The sequence below is a fragment of the Eublepharis macularius genome, chromosome 19 (genome assembly GCF_028583425.1).
Source record: "Eublepharis macularius isolate TG4126 chromosome 19, MPM_Emac_v1.0, whole genome shotgun sequence".
Taxonomy (NCBI): Eukaryota; Metazoa; Chordata; class Lepidosauria; order Squamata; family Eublepharidae; genus Eublepharis; species Eublepharis macularius.
In genome coordinates, this window is record NC_072808.1 from 15,194,394 (window position 1) to 15,220,133 (window position 25,740).

The 25,740-nt window shown below is 46.1% G+C and overlaps 1 protein-coding gene across 1 annotated transcript in view; it reads left to right on the forward strand.

Moving 5' to 3' along the window:
* The window catches only part of SYN1 (synapsin I), a 147,901-nt gene that overhangs the window by 121,640 nt on the left and 521 nt on the right, over positions 1 to 25,740 (forward strand). Inside the window, exons 6-12 of the mRNA XM_055003741.1 lie at positions 11,326 to 11,388; positions 13,365 to 13,507; positions 17,401 to 17,475; positions 17,656 to 17,758; positions 22,102 to 22,251; positions 23,559 to 23,622; positions 23,822 to 24,485. Coding sequence (XP_054859716.1) covers positions 11,326 to 11,388; positions 13,365 to 13,507; positions 17,401 to 17,475; positions 17,656 to 17,758; positions 22,102 to 22,251; positions 23,559 to 23,622; positions 23,822 to 24,485 — 1,262 coding nt within the window. The remainder of the gene's footprint in view (positions 1 to 11,325; positions 11,389 to 13,364; positions 13,508 to 17,400; positions 17,476 to 17,655; positions 17,759 to 22,101; positions 22,252 to 23,558; positions 23,623 to 23,821; positions 24,486 to 25,740) is intronic.

Consider the following 25,740-nt stretch of genomic DNA (forward strand, 5'->3'; position numbering starts at 1 on the left):
ACGTGTGCGAATGTTGTCATAACATGGGCAGGGAAGGTCGATCTGTGACCCTGCCTGGAGGGAGGGTGGCAACTGGGTGGGTAAGACCCCGCCCACAGTGTTTCACTGTTTACACGCAAACCAGAACTCTGACAGATTATGCCGTGCGGAGGCCGCTCTTGCAGCTGCATGCAAATATAAAAGCTTATTGGAGAGTGTGTGCAATTGAAATTTCACCTTAATACGACATTTGGAGTGCTAAAAAGATTTGAGGGAAGATGAAAAAGTTCCATCAAGGCTAATGAAATGTCTCAGATGAGAGTCACCCTCCCCCGCCCCCAGATGTTGCAGTAAGAGCAAGGGTTTCTATATGTATGTGAAATAGCAAAGAGTCCAGTAGCACCTTTAAGACTAACCAACTTTATTGTAGCGTAAGCTTTTGAGAACCACAGGTCTCTTTGTCAGATGTCTTACAGCTGGGCCATTTTGCCTTCCTGTTTAGGAGGCAACTCTTGTTAGAAAGAAAGCCATAGAGGCCCAGTATCCCTCTCTTCGGCGTCCCAAGGTTGAGAAATACATTCCCGTTATCCAGTCTTGGCAGCTGTCCTGGCTAAGGCCTGGGTTTCCTCCCCACCCTCTTGCCTTGAGGTCTTTTTGGCTCTGGCTGGTTTTCAGAGCCACCAGTAAGAAGAGAATGTGTCAGATCTGATACAGTGGAACCAGAGTAAGGCTTCGGAAAGAACAGCAACGTGCAGCGAGTGACAAAGAGCTGAGGCATCGGTTTTTGCGTCATTGTTTTGAATGAAAATGAAGAGCGTGAGGTGGAGGCCGTGCGCTGGGACTGGCCAGCGCATTTCGCACAAGGATGCTTTTTCGCAGAAGTGGCAGCTGGGAGGCAATGTTCAGATCACTTCCTCTCATCTCACCCCCTGTCAGGATTCTGGCCTGTTAAACTCCCTCCAGCAATTACCACGTCAAACTGATTAAATGTAATAGGACACTTCAGCTTCCAGTCAGGGTCTGTTGGTCAATGGGATGCAGCGTGGGAGCTTTCAAGCATTCGGAAAGTCAACTTTGTTGAAAGGATTTTGTCAAACTACAGCATACTCTAGTAGTCTGCATGAATTCAGTGGAGCGCGTCCTTTATCTTGGGCCTTAATTTACCCATTTGCACTGCCTGCCCGCCCCTTGGTACCCAAATAACCTGGCTATGCCTCTAAAGCTGTCAGACATGCCTCTTTCTAAAGGATTAGACACATTATATAATAATAAAAACAACAACAACAGACAGACAGACAGACAGACAGACAGACAGACAGACAGACAGACAGACAGACAGACAGACAGACAGACAGACAGACAGACAGATAGATAGATAGATAGATAGATAGATAGATAGATAGATAGATAGATAGATAGATAGATAGATAGATAGATAGATAGATAGATAGATTTCTATACCGCCCTTCAGGACAACTAAACACCCACTCAGAATGTTACTATTATTATCCTCACAACAATCGCCCTGTGAGGTGTGGGGCTGAGAGAGCTCTGAGAGAGCTGTGACTGACTCAAGGTCATCCATGAAGATAGGTTTACAAGGACAGAAGAGTTAAACAAAGTCTTAAATCTGAGAGCTGCTAGAGGCCGAGGGACGTGTCAGTGGCTACCGTTTTTGAGCACAGATTGAAAGGGAGGGGGCTCCACCGCTTTACTGGTGAGCATCGCCTTGGGCACCATATCGTGGATCATTGACCTAGCCGTTCAGGAAGGATGATGGCATTTGTATGCACCATAGGCTTAATGTTGTGGGGCCTGGAGAGGATGCGAGGAACTCTATTCCCTGCTCCAGCAGGCCAGGGAAATTACTACCAATGTATCTCTGCTTTCACTGCCTTCCGTGATCAGAACTGCAGTCACGCTCCACCCACGGTCAGTCTCAAAGGAAGCTTGCAGATTCACCCGCAGGCTGAGTTGGCACCGAGGGCAAGGATGAAGTGGAGGCGTGGCCAAGTCGGAAGAGGAGGAGCAGCCAGTCCTCCTCTTGGTCCAGCAATGTGGTCAGCGCCATTCCAGTGGATCCTTCGGCAGAGCAGCACATTTCCCACCCACCCCCCACTCTCTCAGGGCAGGAGGGGGTTGTCACAACTTTATGGGTTTTGCGGCTTTGGGCCGGATCCTAAAAGGGTGAGTGGGGCATTCGGGCAGCTCACCCCTGCGGCTTGAGAGGCAAGGGCTGACTAGCACGGCTGACGGCGGAAGAACGCTTGCTGTGGTGGACCGTCATGGGGATGGAGTGACATGCATAGGACAGCGGGTGGGCCTTCCGATGCCAACGTGGATCTGTGCCCATATGCCTGGCCAATGCTCCCATCTAGCTGTAATCAATAAAGTTGTGGCCCTTCCAACTAAGAGATGGTTTCTTTATGTTATTTGCCGGAACTCAGACTGACGTAGCACATAGGTGACAACTGACTGTGCTATCAACGGACCTGGGCCATTTCCAGACGGCTTACCTTCTGCCGCTCCGTGTCGCAACGTCGCGGCTCGTGCCGGAGAAAATGCAAAAGAGCGCGTTTTCTCGCGCGAGTTTTGCACAACATCGCGCAAAACTCGCACGAGAAAACGTCTTATTTCACGTTCGCCCCAGCACGAGCCGCGGCGTTGCGGCATGGAGCAGTAGAAGGTAAGCCGTCCGGAAACGGCCCTAGATGCAGCCAATTGTATCACACAGTGATACACCACAGTGTATAACATCACCTTCACAGACTGATCAACTTCTCACAGGTTCTGATAGTCTTGTGAGACCTTTGAGTGATTGTTGTCTGGCTTTGCCAGCTTCCCAAGACTACGTTCTTCTAACCTGCCCTTCTTCTGTGCCCTTCCCCAGTTTTCTGGGACCCCTTGGTGCCTGGGATCATGTCTGCTGCAAACATCAATGTTTTGTTAACATGTGGGTTTTAAAATTGCAGCCTTTAGAGGAATGTCTAGCCTTGATGGGAAATTCCTCGTTTCTCTGGGCAGGCTGTGGTTAATCCCCCGTTTCTTGCTAAAAACTATCAAGCCCTCTCTGCTTGGTCTGTGTCCTGCTTTAACCCTTGGGATCAGACACACTTTGATCTCTTCTGCTGAAATAACTCCAAGCCCTTTAATCTAAAAGCATAACCCTTTCCCCTTATCAAAGCCTGGCCCCTTGATTCAGAAAGTAACTCACAAAAGAAGTACATCCTGTTGCAATGTGTTTTTAAATAGAAATGGAAAGAAACAGCTTCTGCAAATGACCCGCTGCAACTTTTGATAACGAATGTTCTCCAGATGTTGCACATTTCATAGAGATTTTATAGTTATTATCATCTCTTTACAAGTTACGACTTTCAGACGGATTAGAATGGTGCTAATTCCAGGCTTTTCTCAGTAATAGTGACATGTCCTTCCTGAAGATGTCAGGAAGAGCCCAGCGTTGATTTTTCAGAGGCATCGGAAAAACAAGTTATTGAAATGGTGTTTATGTGAATTGGGATTGTAGGATCTGGGGTAAGGAATGGATTTTCACTATACGAAAGCAAGTCTAGTTGATATTGTTATGATTATTTTTATCTCTGTTGTATTGTGGTTTAAGTAATAGGATAACCTGCCTTGAGTCATTTTAATAATGATGATGATGATGATGATGATGATGATGATGATGATGATGATGATGATGATGATGATGATCTGACCTAGATAGCTCAGGTGAGCCAGATCTCAGAAGCTAAGCAGGGTCAGCCTTGGTTAGTAATTGGATGGGAGACCTCTAATGAAGACCAGGGTTGCAGAGGCAGGCAATGGCAAACCACCTCTGCTAGTCTCTTGCCATGAAAACCCCACCAGGGGGTTGCCATCAGTCAGCTATAACTTGAGGGCACTCTCTACCACCACCAATAACAACAGCAATAATAACCTTGTGCTTATATACCACTCTGCAGGACAAATTAACACCACGCTCAGAGCAGTTTACAAAGTCAGTGTCATTATTATCCCCACAACACTCACCCTGTGAAGCAGGTGGAGCTGAGAGAGCTCTGAGAGAGCTGCGACTGACCCAAAGTCATCCAGCCGGCTTCAAGTGGAGGAGTGGGGAATCGAACCCAATTCTCCAGATTAGAGTCCTGCCGTTCTTAACCACTATACCACACTAGAGATGAGGAGCTTTAAAATGTTGTAAATAACTACACTGGCATACAGTAATTTTTTAATGAACATTATTAGACACATTCTGAAATATGCTGCAGTTGTCAGCTGATTTTGCTAATTTGGTACTGTGACATGCTAGCTTGATTTTCAAGCTGGCTTTTGACGCTACTGCAATATGATTATGAAACATCATAATAAGTGTTTTGACAGCATTTTTTTTGGGTGCAGAAGTCTTTCCAGTTATTTCCTCATGCATTTCTAACGACAGAGTGTGTGTGTGTCATGTGCTGTCAAGTCACGCCTGACCTATGGCGACCCTATGAAGAAAAGACCTCCAAAATGTCCTATCATTAACACACTTGCTCAGATCTTGCAAACTGGAGGACATGGCTCCTTTTATTGAGTCAAGCCATCTCATTTGAGGTCTTCCTCTTTTCATACTGCCTTCTACTTTTCCTGGTATTATTGACTTTTCCAGAGAATCTTGCCCTCTCATGATGTGACCACATTACGATAGCCTCAGTTTTGTCATTTTAGCTTCTAGGGAGGATTCAGGCTTGAGTTGATCTAGTACCCACTTATTTGTCTTTTTAGCTGTCCATGGTATCCACCAGGGCTTTTTTTCTGGGAAAAGAGGTGGTAGAACTCAGTGGCGGAACTCAGGACTGCACAATGATGTTACTTTGGGTCAGCTGAAACAAGGAGGGAGTTTTTTGAAGTTTAAATCACCCTCGGCGAAATCACCATGCAGCGCGTAGGGCGATCTAAACTCTCCTCTGTCTGGAGATCAGGGGGCAGGGCCACTGGTCATGTAACCATTTTCAAGAGGTGCCGGAACTCCATTCCACCGCGTTCCAGCTGAAAAAAAGCCCTTGTATCCGCAAAACTCTCCTCCAGCACCACATTTCAAATAAATCTATTTTCTTTCTGTCATCTTTCTTCACTGTCCAACTTTCCCTCATGACACAGTGAAGGAGATGATTAATATCCCATTCCCTACCTCACCAACAAGAGAACTGAAATTTGGCTGTCTTGCTTGGAACTACCCAGGGCTCCCTTAACCTGAGTCTAGAGCACTATCCACAGATATACCACCCCACACTAGTGTGGTAATGTTGTTTTGGGGCCGTAAAAATTGTATCTCATACACGTTCAAAGTGTGATTTTAGGATAGGACTGCATAGGGCCCAAGTTGGATCCTTCTAATCTCCAGTTAAGAGGACCTCTGGAGAAGATGTTGAGAAAGATTTACTCTGCCCGAGACCCTGGACAAGCCGGTCAGACTAGACAATACTGCACTAGGGGAACCAAATGAGCTGGCTTTTTGAAAAAGAAGGTACAGTAAATATTACAAATCTGCTTCAAAACACTTGCTGAACACATGTAAGCTCTCTACAGAAACTAGGATTAGCTGTCGCTCCTGGTGAAATGTCACAGATTATGTAAGTATAAACCTGTTTGCCTCTGACTGTATGGTGTTGGAAAGCTACATCTCTCTGAGGGTATGTCAGATGTCTTCTGTATTTCATTTCAGCAAGGAGGTTTTTTCCTTTGGGCTGCTGCACCTGTTATAGAATTTATATGTGCAAGCACAAAACTCATGTGCAAGGCAGTCACGCCTGATGAGGCATATGAGGTATGTACACATCTGGGGAAGATGAGCCCGGTCATAGCTTCCCGCAGCTTTATTCTAGGAAAACCCCATATGCAAGATTATTAGCCATAGCAATCTGTAATAAGCGGAAATGGATAACAGGTGAAGCCTTAAGGGCGCACCTGAACTTGGGGTTGGAAAAATTCCAGGAATCTAGCTGGCCTAGAAATTTTAAGTTGGCATAGAGTTCTGGTATACAGCGGCATTAAAGAAATGCCTTCTGCACCATGGGGATAATAATACTAATTTGCCTTATATAACTTGATGGTTGAATGAATTATGAGATAATTTAGAAATCCTCTGAAATCCTACGCAAAATAATATTACTGCACAACTGCACTTGAGTCTGATGATGAGTATATTTTTTCATTCTGACAACATCCGTTGTCAAGCTTGAAGAAGAGGAAGAGATTACTCAAAAGTCATACTCACCCTGGAAAGAACTGTGAAGCTGCAAGAGAATGTCATTGCGTTTTAAGCTCCTCTGAAACTCAGTGTGGCAAGGCCAAGCTTCCCTTCCCCCATCCCAATATTCTTGATGGAAACTTGGATGGAGGGCAGAGTCTTGCTTTGTAGGAACTTTGGGTGCCTCAGACATTCAGTGGCATACTGTAATCAACATCCTCCCATATGAGCAAGTTAGATAGCATGAACAATGTCAAATCTCTCTCTGTCTTAAAGTCGTTGACAATGTTTTTCTTTTTCTGGCGGAGATAGGTCAAGCTGGTTAGCCATGTTTGTCTGTAGCAGTGGAAAAGAGCAAGAGTCCAGTAGCACCTATAAGACTAATAACATTAGTGGTAGGGTATGAGCTTTTGTGAGCCACCGCTCATTTTTTCAGACACAGCTAGAATGTGAGTCCATTTGTCCTTATATCTAGAACAGATTGCAGAAGCCAAATTATAATAGCCAGTGAATGACAAAAGCAGGTGAGATTGAATAGGGTGGGGGTATGCAGAGGGGTAGTGGGTGTGCGGAGAAATCAGCATTGGTAGTGAGACAGGAAGCCTAGGTCTTGATTCAGTCCAGGTAGATGCATTGTCTTGAGCTTTGTTATCATTTGCAGTTCAGCAGTCCCTCTTTCTAATCTCCCTTTGAAATTCCTCTGCAGGAGAACTGCTACTTTTAGATCAGTAACTGAATGTCCTGGAAAGTTAAAATGTTCCTCCACTGGTTCTTGAACGTTTTGGTTCCTAATGTCAGACTTGTGTCCATTAATTCTTTGTCGAAGGGATTGGCCAGTTTGTTCAATGTAGAGAGCGGAGGGGTATTGCTGACCTGTGATGGCGTAAATCACATTGGAGGATGAGCAGGAGCATGAACCCGAAATGGTACGGCTGATGTTGTGGGGCCCACTGATGATGTCTCTCGGATTGATAGGAAAGCAAAGTTGGCATCTTGGTTTGTTGCAGACTCTGGTACCAAGGCCTGATTTAAAACACCCATATTACTTGTATTTTTTAACATGAACCTCTCCAGTTTTTTTCCACTCTTGAAATTCATCTGCCCCATGGGCTGCTGGTTGATTCTCTCTGCCCCTAGCAATGGCTGCTGCCCTGTTTGACCGTTTGTGTGATGATGTTGTTCACAATGCCTGCCGTGCACTTTTGATAGGAGTGCCGTTGTCAGCTTGCGTTGGCAAGGGTTGTTCCTGGTGGCATGTGCGTAGTTTGCTTTCAGTCATCCCTCGGGATCTCCCTTTCTTGGGTAGCAGTTTGACAGTTCCGAGGAGTGGTTTCGCTTCCTTCTTTTTTTGTACTTTCAAAGTCACTTGGCGTTGGGTGTGAGTCACAACAACTGGAACACAAATGAACGTGGCCTCCTCAAAAGATCATTGCTTTGTGCCACCCTACTTCCCCAAACAGAGCAGATTTTTACAGGTTCGGTTTCCTTCTGAGTAATCAGTACTGCTGACTTAGACTTTTCTCTCTTTTTCTTTTGTTGTAACACCAATTTATTGATGAAAACACAAGCTTACTGGTGAGTAAGGTTGCCAACCTCCAGGCAGTGGCTATAGATCTCTGGAATTACAACTGATCTTTTGGCCACAGAGATCAGTTCCTATGGAGAAAATGGCTGCTTTGGTGGCAGGACTATATGGCATTATACCCCCCTGAGGCCCCTCCCCAAACCCCACCCTTTCCAGGCTCCACCCACCAAATTTCCAATAATTTCTCAACTTGGAGCTGGTAACTAGTAGAGCTGCCAACCTCCAGATGGGGCTTGAAGATGTCCCAGAATTACAATTGACCTTAACGTTCCCATTCTCCCAGTGGGAGCAGATCTCCAGCGACCACCTTCCCCCCCCCCCACTGCTTATGGGGCCAGTGCAACAACATCACTGATACCATTGCGCCTCCCGAAGAGCGCTCCCAAGCTTAGCCATGGGCTGATTTGGGCCCCAAACTGTACAAATTGGGCCAGTTTGGGGCCCAAATCGTCCTGCTGTGAAGCGTGTGCGTACTCCCCGCCTTGTGTGATGACGTCACTTCCTGGAAGTGACATCATCATGCTGGTAGGGGCCCGCCAGAGCAAGCAACATGCAGAAGGTAAGCGCCGGGTCCTCCCCTCCTGCCAGGAGGATAAGGGGACCTGGCAACCCAAAGTGACCTCCAAACCACAGGTATCGGTTGTCTTGAAGAAAATGGCTGCTTTAGCTGTGCGAAATTTCTACCCTACTGAGGTCCTTCCCTTCCCAAGCTCCAGCGCCTAAATCTTCTGGAATTTCCCAGCCTGGAACTGGCAACCCTAGGTGGGAGGGATGGCTGGTAGGCATGCTTGGGACCCAGACACGTGGTATTAATCCTGAAACTTCATTAAGTCTCTGATCAGCGTGCTGTTGCAGCTCCCTGCTGATCAGCTGCCAGCCCTGAGCTCTTTTCTCTCTAAGTGCAAAACCTGTTTCCTTTGGCCCTCCATGTACACAGATTGGGTCTGCTCAACACAAATTTCAGTGGCTTGGAGTAGCCCCCATCCGTCAAACCAACGTCTGTATGCAAATATCTTCAGCTATCAAGCCATACAGATCCTTTTTTGCATGAGAAAATAGTATATCTCATAACCCAGAGGGATGCATAGAAACTTTAAAATCCAGCCTTGAGACTGGGGAAATTAGGACACCTGGTTTGTGGGATTTTAGCCCAGCTATGGATTTGCAATTCCAGCTCCACCATTTGAGAGGCTCTTGGGTAGGGCTGCCAACTCCACACCGGGAAAGTCCTGGAGACTTGCAGGCTGATAAATAATATGTTGGCCCCAGAAACCTAATTAAAGCTTGGGCCATTAGCAGAGTCTATCGTTTAGCAGTGGAAACATGATTATAGGTTGTCGTGAGCTGGTTCTACTGGCTGGTGTGTGTGCAGGAGAGAAAATAAAGCATACACTTGCTTATACTTAGAAAGGAAATAAGAGTTCTTTATTGTAGGAACTCCTTACTCTGATAGGAAAGGAGGAGAGACACATCCTACCTATCAAGTCTAAGGATGGGTATGGATGCTAGGACAAGTCCTGCATCCATGCTTCCAAGATGGAGGGAGGAAAAGGAGAGAGATGGTGCCTGGAACAAAGCCAGGAAGAGAAGAAGGAGAAGGAGGAAGTCCTGAGAATAGCAATCTACATATCAAAGGATAGTTAGAGCAGTAAACAGTAAACAGAGTGCCCTGACCTCTCTATTTTTCTAACTTTCTGGTTTGTCCCCCTCTGAAACCTGAGGAAAGGGACAGCTCTTCAAACACACGCTCTGTAGAACTTGAAGAGGGAGGGTGCTCCCCCAGAGAGTCCACCCACTGAAGCTGCCTTTTTCATCAGGGGAACTAATTTCTGTAAACTGGCTATTGGTTGTAAGGCTAGGAGAACTCCAGGCCCCACCTGGAGATTGGCAACCCTAAACGCTACTCTTGGGCACGACCTCTCCGGCGGGCTTTCTTATACTGAAAGCAGCAGGTTGTACCAACTCAATTTTTTTCCTCTCCAAAAGCATGCTGTGCAGTCAACGCCATATTACATCACACATCTACACTAAATCCCGTATGTTGTCTATACAGGCAAGAGGTCTTCATCGAAAGATGTTTCAGATTGGCACGGATCCGCTGTGAGCAACAACTCCAGATACACCCACATTCTTTTATACATTCCTTAGATTCTTAAGGATCTGTTTTTTTTTATTGCCTCCTTTCTTTCTTACCTTTCATAATCATGTACAGAATAGACAGGCCATTGCTCATTAGCTTCTTTCCCAACTTAATCCTTTGCAATTTGCCTGTCTCCTTCTCAAACCGCAGTGCTCAGCAAGGAAGACAGTCTTCTTTCTGAGTGCAGCACGGAAGATGACTATTACAGGGACTGTTTGGGAGATTTCCTTGTGTGTGCTGGTATTACAACAGTGTTCCCTGCACTAAATATGGGCATCGCCAGGGCTTTTTTTCTGGGAAAAGAGGTGGTGGAACTCAGTGGGTTGCCAGCACAGGGGGCAACTCTTGGCAGGAGGTGGTGCCCCTGGTACCACACGTGCGCGCGCAAAGTGCATGCATGCCCCCAGGGCCAATGACGTCACTTTGGGTCAGCTGGAACAAGGGATGAGTTTTTAAAAGTTTAAATCGCCCTCAGCAAAAATGGTCACATGGCTGGTGGCCCCGCCCCCTAATCTCCAGACAGAGGGGAGTTTAGATTGCCCTCCGTGCCGTGCCATTTTCATGAGGTGCCGGAAGTCCGTTCCACTGCGTTCCAGCTGAAAAAAAGCCCTGGGCATCGCGAATGGCAGACATGCACCTGAACCACCCATGCAGGAAGCAGAGAGTCTCTGAAGTTTGCGCAACCAGATGACGCTGCCATGGATATTTTCCACGTTTCCTGTTTTTTATGCTACCGTTTTTATCTGCTTCATTTGATGTTTTTAAACCGATGTGATCTGCTTTGAGCCTGGTTGCAGGGAGAGCGGACTATAAATTTAACAAACAAACAAATAAATAAGAATCAGGTCTATAATAGAACAATAGTTTTTAAAAATAAGTATACTATATAAAACGATCTCTTGGACATTTGTCAGTTGTCACTTATGTTTGGCAGATGGAGACACTCGTGTTTATTGCAACAGACAAAGGCCACATCAAGTGAAGCAGAAGAAACAATTCCAGATCAAATGTTACTATAAAAGGGTCATATCTCTGGATGTCATACTTTTTTTTTCTTTTTAACTAAAATCAGTTTATGCATTCAGCTTGCTGGTCAAGAAATCAAGTAATGTACACCAATGAGTGAATGCGACCTTGTGCTTGTATATTTGGATCTATTTTCCCTTGCACAGCAAAATTTTCATTTTGTCTTCCTAGTTCTCTGGCTTATTGGGAGTAATTGGAACGACTGGTCTTCCGTAAAGTTTGCAGTTCTTGCTTTTAAAAAATTATTTTCTTACTGTATTAAACGGCCCGGGGCATTGCAGTGACCACAACGAAGCCCTGTAATGGGGGTAATCCTAGGGAAAGCAACTATATCCTGACACCTTTTTCTCCTTCAATTCTCAGCTCACAACCTCCAAGTACCCGGTGGTAGTGAAGATGGGGCATGCTCACTCTGGAATGGGCAAGGTGAGTGTCACAATTTCTCTTGCACTTCCTCTCCTCAGTGTAGCATAACACAGCTAAGAAGTCACCTTCCTGTCCTGCGCCACACCTCCAACGTGTTGACTTTTCTGTCCCCATTCTCAATTCCTTAAGCAGGGACCCTAGATGAATTAACCCATCTTGGATTATTATGATTCAGGCAGATTCTGGGACTGGGTTAAGCCAGCCCTGCCTGGAATTCACACAACCGGGAACTGCCTAGCTACCTCTGTGCACCTCTTCTAAAAGGGCAGCCAATGGGGCTTTCTCTCATTTCCCGAGACAAATGTCTAATTTGCCTCTGTGGTCTCCATCAGCAACTTTCACAGCTCAGAAGGAGGGAGTACTTTGGGGGAAGAATCAGTTCCCCTTACCGTTCAGCAAGAAACGGGGCTTTTGTTGCTTTCAGTATTTGCCCTGCCACTCATGGTGAGCTCCGCTTTTTAGGCAGGAAAAAATTCACTTCTTGAGATTTTTTTTTGTCCTACTCTTTCTTCTGGTCTTCTGATCATAAATGGTGGAGTTTGATCATCATCTAATTCAAATTAGCTGTTACCCAGCCTAAAATTCCCCTCTACCCTACCTAGGGGGTTACCAAACTCAAGGTCGAGCCTAAAGTTCTGTGAAATAGGAGGGTTAAGCTAACTATACAAGAGTGTTACAAAATTACATATATTTATTATGGAGTGTACACATGTACATCAATTAAAAATGTAAAAAGTCTGAAGATCAGACTGCATAACAAATACATACAATATTAAAATATTTCATACAGTGATGGATTACCCAGAGACCAATACAAGTACATTCAGATTTAAAATATCCCATAGACAATGGATGGACTACCAAAACCAGATAGACCAAACACGTTTCTATGGGATATTTTAAATTTGAATGTACTTGTATTGGTCATAGGAGGGTCAAGCTAATTCTTGTATAGTTAGCTTGACCCTCCTATTTCACTCACTATTTTGGGTTGAGTTCCCCCTGCCTTTTTTTCTTCTTTCAGAGCCTAGAATTCTCCCAGAATTACAATTACAGTTTTTTACTCAAATGAGAAGGCTCTATTGTAGGGATGGGGGTCTCAGATGCTTCGCTAATGAGTTAGGGACCATAGACTTCATCACTATACTGCCTTATCTGCTGCTTTAAATATGTATTCCTACGTACCACCAGTGCTCCATGTTGTCTAACGTTAGTCCTGTTAGTATTTTTCTACTCTGTATTGGATTCTTGCTAATACTATGTCTTTTAAACTTGTATCTGTTTACCCTATGGCATTGTTTATGAAGTGTCCTTGATACTGTATTGAAATGTACTTGATACTGATTGGACTAATCTCATACTGTGTAATCCGCCTTGAGTCTCAGTGAGAAAGGCTGACTATAAATGACATAGATAGATAGATAGATAGATAGATAGATAGATAGATAGATAGATAGATAGATAGATAGATAGATAGATAGATAGATAGATAGATAGATAGATAGATAGATAGATAGATAGATAGATAGATAGATAGATAGATAGATAGATAGATAGATAGATCTCCACATTCCAAGGATCAGTTGCCCTGTAAGAAATTGAAGGTTCAGAGGGTAGGCTCTGTGGTATACCATAGAGACTAGGAGAAATAAAAGCCCTAGTGTGATATCATATCCATACTGAGCTCCCCTGCCAGACTCGGCCTTCCCTAGGGACCGCCCACAAATCTCCAGGGATTTCCCAAGCTATAGGTAACCCTAACCCACCCCACCACAGCGATTGACCCATTTGGGGGACATCTGATTGGAGAAGGCTTGAAGGAAACAGGGACCATAAGCTACTTCTGAAAGGTTTTCCTAGGAGAGGAGCCCCCTTAGATGTTGAGAGAATATCTTGGGATGGGGCGGGGGGAGAAGCAGTGGATTTGCTTGCATTAGGCACAGTGAAAGAGGAAGCTCTTGTATGTTTGCTTGCAGGTGAAGGTGGAGAACCAATACGACTTTCAGGACATCGCCAGCGTGGTAGCCCTCACCAAAACCTACGCCACCTCAGAGCCCTTCATCGATGCCAAATACGACGTCCGTATCCAGAAGATTGGCAACAACTACAAGGCCTACATGTGAGCCTGGGGCAGAGGCACCTGTTGGGTTTTTTTTTCTCTTCGCCCTGAAGCTGTTTGTGAAGAGAGGTTTCATAATGCTAAAGGTTTCTCAATAAGAAGCCTGAACTTTCTGTCCTTCCTTCACTGCCTTCTCATTCTCTTCTTGGACACAAGGAATAGTAAACTTGGCCATCTGACAGTCACTCTACACAAGATGCCTCGGCGCGTGTTTGTCAAGTGTACGGAGACGCAATGTTAGCCGGGAAGCGTAGTTTAAAAAGACAGATTGAGCAGAGATCGCTTCTCAGAGGGTTTGTTAATTTCATCTTTGCCTCCAGGAAGGTTATGTCAGTTTCACCTCTCCAGTCTAAAAAGGTGTGAGATTGCAACCAGAAGGCAGCAAGGAATGGAAATGGACTGGAGCTGCCTTCCGTAGCTGGATTTGGACCTGGAGAGGTTCTAAAGGGCTGAAAATTTCCCTTCTGGAATTTCACAGCCCCTTCACACTGCTCCAGTGTATGGCAAAGCCTTTGCCCTGCTGCCAGTTCTGTCTTTTTAAACTTCCCTTCCAAGCTAACATTGCATCTTCCAACACGTGTTTTTCGTGTGTCACATGTCTTGTGTAGAGAGATTCTGATTTTCACTTGAGCTGCTAAGACGCAGAGGTTCTGTGTACATGCTGCTGAATGAATGGGACATGCCACTGTTGAACACTAGCCCATAAAACAAACTTCCTTGGAAGCAGACAGCTTAGCATAGAGGCACTCACCACCCTGTCTCCTGCAACTCTAGAGTTCAAGTTGGAGGGAACTTTTAACATAGGGAAGTGCTTGTTTCTTAACCTCCAGCCTAAAAAAGGGTTCTGGAGAATCTGAAAGCTTGCAGATTGTTTTGTGTCAGAGGTCTTGACTTGCCAGCCCTTCCCCTCACTCCAGACACACAAGTGCTGACTAAACGTCAGTAGTGGTGGGGAAACATAAAGAGCCAGTTTGGTGTAGTGGTTAAGAGCGGCAGGATTCTAATCTGGAGAGCCAGGTTTGATTCCCCACTCCTCCACCTGAAGCCAGCTGAGTGACCCTGGGTCAGTCACTGCTCTCCCAGAGCTCTCTCAGCCCCACCCACCTCACAGGGTGATGGTCATAAGCATAATAATAACACACTTTGTAAACCACTCTGAGTGGGCGTCAAGTTGTCCTCATAGCGGACTTACGGCGACCCCTGTGGGGTTTTCATGGCAAGAGACTGACAGAGGTGGTTTGCCATTGCCTGCCTCTGCAACCCTGGTCTTCGTTGGAAGTCTCCCATCCAATTACTAACCAAGGCTGACCCTGCTTAGCTTCTGAGATCTGATGGGATCAGGCTCACATGGGCTGTCCAGGTCAGGGTATATAAATTTAATGTTGCTGTTTGCTCAAAGGTACTCTGGTAATTTAAAAGATTATAGTTGCATATTTAATATTAATAATCGTACATTATATTATTATTGTGTGTGTGTGTGGCTTTGTGGAGTGGTGCACAGAGCATAGGGTAGCCATGTGGTGCTTCTCGGATGGTAATGGAAATGTGGCTCTTGGCAAGCCGCACCGTGAGTGCCACTGTTTTACATATTTGTTTCTGTGGCTCAGAGTTTCAGCCAATGGAAGGTTTTCTTTTTTTAAATCCAAATTCTTATTTATATACTTACTTATTATCTGCCTTTTTGGTTGCGACTCAAGGCAGTTTATAGAATTATTTAAACAATTGTAAAAAATAATGCTGGGTTTCACAATAAGAGAGTGATGAAATACAGACAGTATGAGACATCCAGCAGACTAGGGCTCTCCAGTGTGGCACTCATGGGTGACGCAGCTCTCACCAGGACACCCAGTGAGATTTTCAGAAAGTGAGTTTTGCCATTGTAAGGCAGGGCTTGTTGTAGGCTGCCCTCATTCAAACAAAAGGGCTTACTACTAGAGAATCAGGAAGACTGGTATGCAATCTGGGCTTTCCTTAACCCCCGTGTGGTTCCATTTCCCTTTTCGGGCTTTCCTTCCTACCAAGAGGTATGAGGAGTGGCGGTATTCCAGTCGGCTTCACCTCTCAGGGCAGCCATTTTGGATTTGGCTTCTGAGGCAGCCATTTTGGCTTTGGCTTCTGAGGCAGCCATTTTGGGGCAGCGCTTACCACCACCTCTCAGAATCCAAAAGGTGCCTCCAGGCTCAAAAACCCAGCAATAGACAATGCAGTATAAAGAGGGAGGAAAAGAAAACTGAACCCCCCCAAAAAATCACAATTAAAATTAGAGTCTTATTACCTTATAGAAAGATCCGCTCCTATCTGAATTCCTTTCCCCACAACTCTATACGCTTTATTTTAAAACGCCCTCCTATGCAGTTCCATTTTACACATTCTGTGAAATGATTTGAAGTGAAGGAACCTTCTTGGCCTGTTCAGGCAGGCCATCCCACCAGGTGAGGGCCACAACTGAGGATGTTTGGGTAGGGACATTTTTTGTTTTTACCTCTTTGCAGGGTGGGAACTTCAAAGCTGTCTAGCGGAGCATACCGAGAGCGGTGGTCCTGCAGATAAGTGGGTCCTAGGCCATGAAGGTTTGTCGGTAATAAGCAGCAGCTTGTAACGAACCTGGAAGCGAATCAGTAACCAAGAGAGTGACTGCTAAATAGGTGGAACGTCCCTACTCTGCCTAGCTCCTGATAGTAAACAAGCTGCGGTGTTCTGTACTAGCTGGAGGTTCTGAGTTGTCTTCAAGGGCAGTCCCATGCAGAGAGTGTTATAGAAATCTAGCCTCGAGGTTACTGTGGCATGGATCCACTTGGCCGAATCTGCTGGAGCCAGGTAGGGAGCCATTCTCCAGGTCAAAGAAGCAGGGCTCATTTCGAGGGGGAACAAAATGGCTTCCCAAAGAGGTCACATGTCTGGTGGCCCCGCCCACCTGACTCTCGGCCATTTTGGGCCCATTTCAGCCTGGATTGGGGCTGAAACGGCCTAGATAGGGCCTCTGACAGGTGGTGGATCACTCTCCCACTCAGCAGCAGCCCGATCCTGGCCATTTGGGGCCTCTTTCAGCCATTTTCAGCCCCTTTTTGCCATTTTGGGCCCCATTTCAGCCCTGAATGGCCAGGATTGGGTCCAAAACAGCCAGGATAGGTGATGTCAGGGGGTGTGGCATATGCAAATCAGTTACGCTAATGACACACTGCTGGTGATGGCGGGGGGCGTGGCACATGCAAATCAGTTATGCTAATGAGTTCCTCCAGCTCTTTTTCTACGAAATGACCGCTGCAAAGGAGAATGGAAATTTTTTTACTGCAGCTGAATTAGTTTGCTTCCAGGTCCAGTAAAACTCATAGGCTTTTAATCGAGTCAGCAAGAGTCTCACACTGTGGGAAACGCAGTGCCTTCCAAGGCCTCAGACTTCCCCACCAATCATCATTTTCACCTTGTCAGAGTAGCATAATTCTCCTAAAACAGCTCCTTTTTATCTACCCTGGTATGAAGAAGGATGATGCTATAGAATCTGCAATAACTAAATAGACAGAAAGGTAGCATGAGCAAGCCAGTCATACCGGGCTCAGGAAAGATGCATTTCCTGAGATTCTCTGTTCTGCACAGCTATTAAAAACAAAGAAGTTCTGCCTTCTGTGCATCCAGCCGCTATAAGGTCTGGGAGTTAACCGCCAGGGACTTGAATGTTCTGATAGTACATTTGGGGTGCAAGGTCCCTATTCCGTACAGCACAGTGCTCCATAAAGGGATCAACAGCTAAGAAGCTCCATTTGGTACTGGTTCTTCTTACTGAATTTCCCTCCCTCTTCCAGTAGCAACTCTCCCTTGTTTCTCTCTGGGGGAAATGCTCCGCTATCTGGCCTTCCCACTTCCCAACACTTATGCTACCATCTTTCCTACCACAGGAGGACCTCTGTATCCGGAAACTGGAAAACCAACACAGGCTCCGCCATGCTGGAGCAAATTGCCATGTCAGACAGGTGAGTGGCGTGGCTGAGTGTCCAGTGGGTGGGTGGCCTCTGTATGGCAGCCAAGGAGAAGCATTCCTAGCTGTGTAGGTTTCTCCTGGCTAAAACTGTCTGGGTGAATGGCGACAAGATTTGAAGGCGTTTCCTACTACACGTCAATCCTACTCTCCCTCCCCACTCCCCCTCTGGCAGGTACAAGCTGTGGGTAGACACTTGCTCAGAAATCTTTGGTGGCTTGGATATCTGCGCTGTGGAGGCCCTACATGGCAAGGACGGGCGTGACCACATTATTGAGGTAAGACATCCAAGATCCAGAAGGAAGAAGTGAGGCCTGCGGCAATGTTAAAGACTCATTTCCCTTCCAAGGGGCCTTTTTAAAGAAGTGGACAGAGGGTCAGATCTGAAGAGCAGAGACAGGGCTCAGTTGAAGCTCAGTGAGCAGCATTAGGCCTATTAAAATGCCTTAACCTAACCTACCTCGCTAGGTTGTTGTGAGGATAAAAATGGGGTCATGCCAAGTATTCTGCCCTGGGCCCCTGAAAGATTAGATGGGACACTAAAGGGTTTAACAAAACTAATATGTGCATTTTTGAGATATTGGTAGCCTACAATTTCATGAGCAAGTTTTTTTTTTAAATTCTATGTTGTTGTCAAACATCAGAATTAAAATAGCACCCTCAAAATCAGTGTTTCGCAACCAGGGTACAGCAGAACCCAGGGGTTCCACAGGTCATTGTCAGGGGTTCCGCAAGAAATTGTCCAAGAATTCAGCCTCTGTGCCAAAATGAATATGCCCAAATATTGCCTTGAAAGTAACCTTTATATTGGCTTTGGATGTGAACTTTATTTTGATGTTTAAGTAAACTTCATTTCAATTTGATATTTTGATATTTGAAAAAATAAGATTAGATAATAGAAAAAAGCCTTCCAGGAGGCGAAGATGAAATTAACAAGCCCCCTGAGGCACGATCTCCGCAGCTCTGCCTTTTTAAACTACCCTCCTATAGAGAGGTGAATTTGACAGAGCCTTCTGGGAGGTAAAGATGAATTAACAAATCCTCCGAGGAGCAATCTCTGCAGCTCTGTCTTTTTAAACTACGCTTCCTGTGGAGAGGTGAAATTGACAGATCCTTCTGGGAGGTGAAGATGAAATTAACAAACCCTCTGAAGACTGATCTCTGCAGGCTCTGTCCTTTTAAACTACACTTCTTGGCTAACACTCCCTACACTTAAGGAACACACGCGAGGTGTCCCATGTAGAGACTCAGTGTGGGTCAAAGCATTCCCGTGACCAGTTCAGCATGCCAACATATTAAGTTTGTTTTACTGTGTTAAAAAAAATTCACATGCAAATTCCAATAGGTTCAATCAGTAAATCAATCAGCTACACATTTAGCTGCTTCATCAGTGAGTGCCATTTTTAATTGGGTGAGGGCAATTTTTTAATTGATGGGGCTTCAAATTAAGGATATTCTTGTTTATTTAGGGCAGTGTTTTGCAATCTTTTTTCATGGAGGAACCCCTGAATTAGAACTACAGAGATCACTTTTCAGCGGGTTTGTTAATTTCATCTTCGCCTCCCAGAAGGCTCTGTCAATTTCACCTCTCTACAGGAAGGTAGTTTAAAAAGACAGAGCTGTGGAGATCGCTCCTCAGAGGGTTTGTTAATATCCTCTTTACCTCCCAGAAAGTGCTGTCAATTTTACCTCTCTACAGGAAGGTAGTTTAAAAAGACAAAGCTGCAGAGATCACTCCTCAGAGGGTTTGTTAATATCCCCTTTGCCTTCCCAAAGGCTGTCAATTTCACCTCTGTCTCTGTCTTTTTGAACTGTCCTTTCCAGCTACCCAACACGTGTTCTTCACGTGTCAGATGTCTCATGTAGAGAAACTCTTAAGGCTTAGATGAGATGAAGATCACAGGTCTCGATCCCTCCATTAAATGCCAAATGCAGTCTCATGCAGCCTCAATTTGCCCTGGGACCCTGTAGAGAAGGGAAAGGGGGTTTAACCCTTCAACCCACATTGGCATTTGCTATTTGAAAACAGGCTTCCTGCTTTTTCAACATTTTAAAAGAAAAAAAATGCATATTAAAGGATGCATTTCCCCACCTTTCAAATGCTAATGGGCAGAGTAGGGGAGATGGTTTTGAAGGGCAGGAGCCTGTAGTGTGCATTTTATGGAGGTGGCCAGGAACACCTTTCGTGTTTGAGTCTTCACGCTGCCTTTGGAAAAATGACCTAACACAGAGAAAGTGTTTGAGATGCACTGGGACGTGCAATTTTCCAACCCATTGCTCGAATTTTGCCCTTTACATGACCTCAGTTTGGAAAGAGAGGCACATTTCACTCTTTCAATACTGTGTTTTCATCTGTATTTTGACACGCGTCTGGCCGTCCTTCTAACTGTAACATGGCAAGGGGAAGCCCTGAAGTCAGTAGGGCAAACTGGCTCACATCCAAATACTTTCTGGCTTTATTGGGCAGACTGTATCTCTGAGTCACCATGCGGTTTTGTTAATACTAGTAGTTAAATGTATTGTCGAATGTATTGTCGAAGGCTTTCACGGCCGGAGAACGATGGTTGTTGGGGGTTTTCCGGGCTGTATTGCCGTGGTCTTGGCATTGTAGTTCCTGACGTTTCGCCAGCAGCTGTGGCTGGCATCTTCAGAGGTGTAGCACCAAAAGACAGAGATCTCTCAGTGTCACAGTGTGGAAAAGATGTAGGTCATTTGTATCTACTCAGGAGGGGTGGGGTTGAGCTGAGTCATTCTGTAAGAGTTTCCCAGGGTGTGGAATGCTAATGGCGGGAGGCTTCACTGTAACCTGAGGAGGTTCTTTTGCATATGGATTGGTGCTTGATGTGCTAATCTTCTCTGCAGGGCTATTGTCGGGTGTGGAGTGTTTTGTTGGCCTGGTGTTTTTCAGAACTGGAGCCCATGCTCTGTTCATTCTTAAGGTTTCTTCTTTCCTGTTGAAGTTTTGCTTATGCTTGTGAATTTCAATGGCTTCCCTGTGCAGTCTGACAAAGTAGTTGGAAGTGTTGTCCAGTATTTTGGTGTCCTGGAATAAGATACTGTGCCCTGTTTGAGTTAGGCTATGTTCAGCCACTGCTGATTTTTCAGGCTGTCCAAGTCTGCAGTGTCTTTCATGTTCTTTTATTCTTGTCTGGATGCTACGCTTTGTGGTCCCGATGTAAACTTGTCCACAGCTGCAGGGTATACGGTATACTCCTGCAGAGGTGAGGGGGTCTCTGCTGTCTTTTGCTGATCGTAGCATCCGTTGTATTTTTCGGGTGGGTCTGAATACTGCTTGAAGGTTATGCTTTTCCATAAGCTTTCCCATCTGATCAGTAATTCCTTTGATATATGGCAAAAACACTTTTCCTGTAGGTGACTGTTTTTCCTTGGTTGTTTGATTCATCCTGGGTTTGATTGCTCTTCGGATTTCATTTCTGGAGTAGCCATTTGCCTGAAGTGCGTGGTTTAGATGATTAATTTCCTCATTGAGAAAGCGTGGCTCACATATCCGTCTTGCACGATCCACTAATGTTTTCATTATGCCTCTTTTCTGTCGGGGGTGGTGATTGGAGTTTTTGTGTAAGTACCGATCAGTGTGAGTTGGTTTCCTGTAGACCTTGTGACCTAACTGAAAGTTTGCTTAACTAGTAGTTAACATTGCAAAGCACATAGGCTATCTCAGTAACCCATAAAACAATCTTGTAATATAGGTTACCCTTTTATTGCGGGGGGTGTTTGTGTGTTCACCCAGTGAATCCACAACAAAGGTGAGCTTTGAACTGTGGGGGGCTTCCTGTTTCACAGCTTAGTCTCTTAACCACTATGCTATGCTAGTCCCTGTGGAGTTTGGAGTCCTTAATCCCCTATTTCCTACTCAACTCCCAATGTTGGCTTTTGAATCTTGGAAATACCCTGTCATGCTAGCTGGGTTTATTCTTTCTTTCTTTCTTTCTTTCTTTCTTTCTTTCTTTCTTTCTTTCTTTCTTTCTTTCTTTCTTTCTTTCTTTCTTTCTTTCTTTCTTTCTTTCTTTCTTTCTTTCTTTCTTTCTTTCTTTCTTTCTTTCTTTCTTTCTTTCTTTCTTTCTTTCTTTCTTTCTTTCTGAGACAGGACTCTCTCCATATATTCCCCAGAGGACACTCCGATCAGGGGACAAACAGCTGTTGGTGGTCCCTGGCCCCAAGGAGGCCTGTCTAGCCTTGACTAGAGCCAGGGCCTTTTCGGTCCTGGCTCCCACCTGGTGGAACGTTCTGTCTGATGAAATCAGGGCCTGGCAGGACATACTATCTTTTCACTGGGCCTGTAAGACAGAGTTGTTTCACCAGGCATATGGCTTGAGGCTGGGCCTCCGCCGACCTGGAAAAAAGGGGTGTATAAATCTTAACCCTCCCTGTGAAGGCTGTCCACCATCCTGTTTTAAATGTGTTGTTTTTAATGAACACGAATTTTAATTGTATTTTTAATATGTTGTTATCCACCCTGAGCCCACTCGCGGGGAGGGTAGAATACAAATTTGAAATAAATAAATAGATTCTATTCCTGCATTGTACAGGGAGGTGAACTAGGTGACCCTAAAAGTCCCTTCCAACCCTATGATTCTATGTTCCTTCCCACTATCCTCAGGTGGTGGGGTCTTCCATGCCATTGATTGGAGACCACCAGGATGAAGACAAGCACCTAATTGTGGAGCTGGTGCTGACCCGCATGGCCCAGGTCCTCCCTCGTACACCCGTGCCCTCGCCCGTGCGCTCTGCCTCTGGACAGCATGCCCAGGTATTATGGCACTCTCCCTCCTGCCTCCCTTCATCCTCCTTAAACTGTGTCCAGGTCTCCTTTTTTATATGTGTAGTTTATGATTATTCAGAAACTGAAGAGGGAGAGTATGGAGAAGCTGATGGTGGTGGAGGGAATGGACAGTCATAATGGGTGTTACATTAGGAGCTGGATATCAAGAAGGACCACAGTTCTGTAGAACAGCACATGCTTTGCACATAGGAATTCCAGGCTCAATTCTGGCACCTTCACTTAAAGGTTGGGGGGCAGACAGAAATTGGAGAACTTGTTGTCCAAAATCCTGAAGATCCAGTTGGAGTTCACAGTCATGTAAGAACGATGTTGCGGGATCAAACCGAGGAACTCTAGCGGTCCGGGTTTCTGTTGCCAACGGTGACTAGCTAGATGCTTCCAGGAAGCCCACTAGCAGGGCATGAAGACTATTGCATTCAGAGGCATGGTCCTTCCAGTTTCAATTAGCGGTCATGACGGTTGATAGACACGTCTTCCAAAAACGGGTCTAATCCCATTTTTCAAAGTCTTCCAAGGGCTGTGCTAGATTAGAGAGCTCCGCCTTTGCATGGATGGGGTTAAAGATTGGCGGATGGGGAATGGTATAGGCGGCCTACAGGGGGCGCTGGAAGGTATGGGCAAGATTGATTTCTGAGTGATGAATATGCAGGAATGAATCTCCAACATATCCCATTGACGACGGCTGCCTTTTGGTCAGACCCAACTGGACCTTCCTGGGATAGATGGTATGAAAAACTTTGGGAGATTTAGAAATGTGTACAATCCCTTTTTCTGCAGCTCGCATCCTAGTGCGCAGCAGAGCAGTTATGAAGAAATCTGGAATCCTGTCTTTGATTATTTGGAACTCAGAGGAATCCTAGCACAGAGAAAGACTATGGACTTTGGTTTTCTCTTTGACTGTCCTTATGTCTAAAATAGTAAAGAGTGCAGTAGCACCTTTAAGACTAACCAACTTTACTGTAGCATAAGCTTTCGAGAAGCACAGCTCTCTTCGTCAGATGCATCCTTTCAATCTCCCTTTCAGTGGTTGCATCTGACGAAGAGAGCTGTGGTTCCCGAAAGCTTATGCTACAGTAAAGTTGGTTAGTCTTCAAGGTGCTACTGGACTCTTTACTATTTTGCTACTACAGACTAACACGGCTAACTCCTCTGGATCTTATGTCTAAAGCTAGTATAGTCTTTTACACTCTCCGGGGGTCTAATCATGTTTATATTTGTGTACTTTTTTACGTGAATAATTTTTTTAAAAATATCCCATCTTGTTCTGTTTCCAGAGTCAACCGGCTCCAGCTGGACAGCGGCAAGGCCCCCCAGCCCAACAGAGGCCCCCACCTCAGGGTAAGCATAAGACACAAGAGGAGGGGGAGTTTGTGGGAATGAGTAAGGGGTCTCAGTGGTTGTGCTGGATTATGAAAAGCAGCCTTGGGCAGGGGGAGAGGTTGTCTGCTACAGGGAACAGGTTGGCATGTTATCGCGATTAGCTGAAGTAGAGGCATCAGCTCACCCCCCCACTTCTTTTTCTCCTTCTTTCTGTCAGGAGGTCCTCCGCAGCCGCCTCCTGGCTCCCAGCGCCCCCCTTCACAACAGCGCCCTCCTCCACAAGGCCAGCAACTGTCTGGCCTCTCCCCACAGCCCGCCGGTCCTCCGATGGGTCAGCGTCTGCCAAGCCCCACCACCCAGCAGCCCCCTCCTCAGGCACAGCAGCGTCCTGCCGGGCAACGCCAGCCTGGGCCAGGAGCGCAACAGCCTCGCCAGCAGGGGCCACCCTCCGCGCCACAGTCCCCACAGCCACAGAGGGGGCCTAGCCCCAGTGGCGGGGGACAACAGCAGCGGCAGCCCGGTTCCCCACAGCAGCAGCGGGCTGCAGGAGCAGGCCCCCCCAAAGCAGCCTCCGGGGGTCCGCCGGGACAACAGCCGCTGCCGCCACTGCCGCAACAGCAGCGCCCTCCGGCGGCAGGCCAACCACGGCAGCATCCACGCCAGGGCAGCCAGGGGGGCCCGCCTCAGCCGCGCCCGCCAGGAGCTGGAGCACAGCAGCAGCGCCCTGCCCCACCCACGACCCAGCAGCCAAGGCCCAGCACTCAGGGGCAGGGGCCGGGAGGACCTGGACAGCAAGGCAGCCGACCTCCACCTAGCCAAGGAAAACCACAAGTGGCCCAGAAACCAACCCAGGACCTGCCTCCGCCGCAGCCCCAGCTGAAGTAAGCGCGGGACCCTTGAGTTCGTTTTGCAGGGAGTGAGGTGAAGCTGGTTCTAAGACGCAGAAGCCACAACTCCTGGCGTTGTTTTTAGTTTGGGAGGGGGGTTCGTAGTCTTCCCAGTTCCCAGCTAGAGCTCTGCACACTCTGACTGCACCGCCCTTATCCCAGGCCTTGGGTCAGATTCCAGAACAGGCTATGGAAAATAAGGGTGTTTGCATGGGATTGCCTTGCATAATTTCTGCTTTTGCTTGGTTTTTACTTACTATGGAATTAGTGGGCCAGGACTGGAGTAGCATCGGTGGGTGGCGGGCAGGAAGAAAGAACAGGGTGGGAAGTAGCCCTTCCCCCCTCCCCAAAATCCTTATGCCACTCCCCTTTGACTTTTTTTTAGCCTTCATCACCACCCGCCTGCATGTTCAAAGTTTTTATTTGCAGCCATCAAAGCTAGAAAAACAAATCTAAAATGAAATTAAGTTGCTAAAGTGTACGTATTTGTCAACCTGTCCACAGAGAAAATATTTTTTAAAACCCAAGGGCTAGCTCATGAAAACAAGAAAGGGTTTAAAAAAAAAAAGAATTAATAGGGCTGAATGTGGACAGCAAACAAATTTAAAGACAAACTCAAAATGCGCCATTTCAGAATTCAAAACTGAAATTTTGCTTTTCAGACTTTGGGAAATGGACTTTGAGGGGTCCTTTTAAAAACAACAGTCCTGTAACTGAAGTCTTGTGGACAAACTTCAGAATAACATTAATAGCACGTGGGCTAAGCTGAAACAGAGTGGGATACCCCATGGAGCATTTTATTTGGCAAAAGCACCCCCCTTCAGCAATTGGAGGAGGGGGCTGCAAAAAAGGGAAAAACCCATCATGACAGTCTCACACTGCTGCCTCTGAAAGGCTGCAAGGCATTGTTTTGTTCATTCCTGGTTTTCTGGAACCACTAGAGAAGTTTCCTTTTTAAAATGGTGCTGAGGCAGTGCCAAGAGGGACAGCGAACGGCAGTGAGCAAGCACATATCAGGTGAGCATTTAGAGGTCATTGGCGGATATTTCCACAAAGCCCCCTTTTAGACGGAAGAGGTTCACTTCTGTCCTTTGGGAACAGCCCTAGCTAGCATCAGCTTGCCAAATTCAATACCCCTGGGTGGGATGGGGGGGGGGGAATAAAATGGCATCCGTCCACAACTGGAGTGCTGAAGGTAAATTGCAAACAGAGACTACTGTACTGGGATAGGAAGAACTGGCCTGCATGT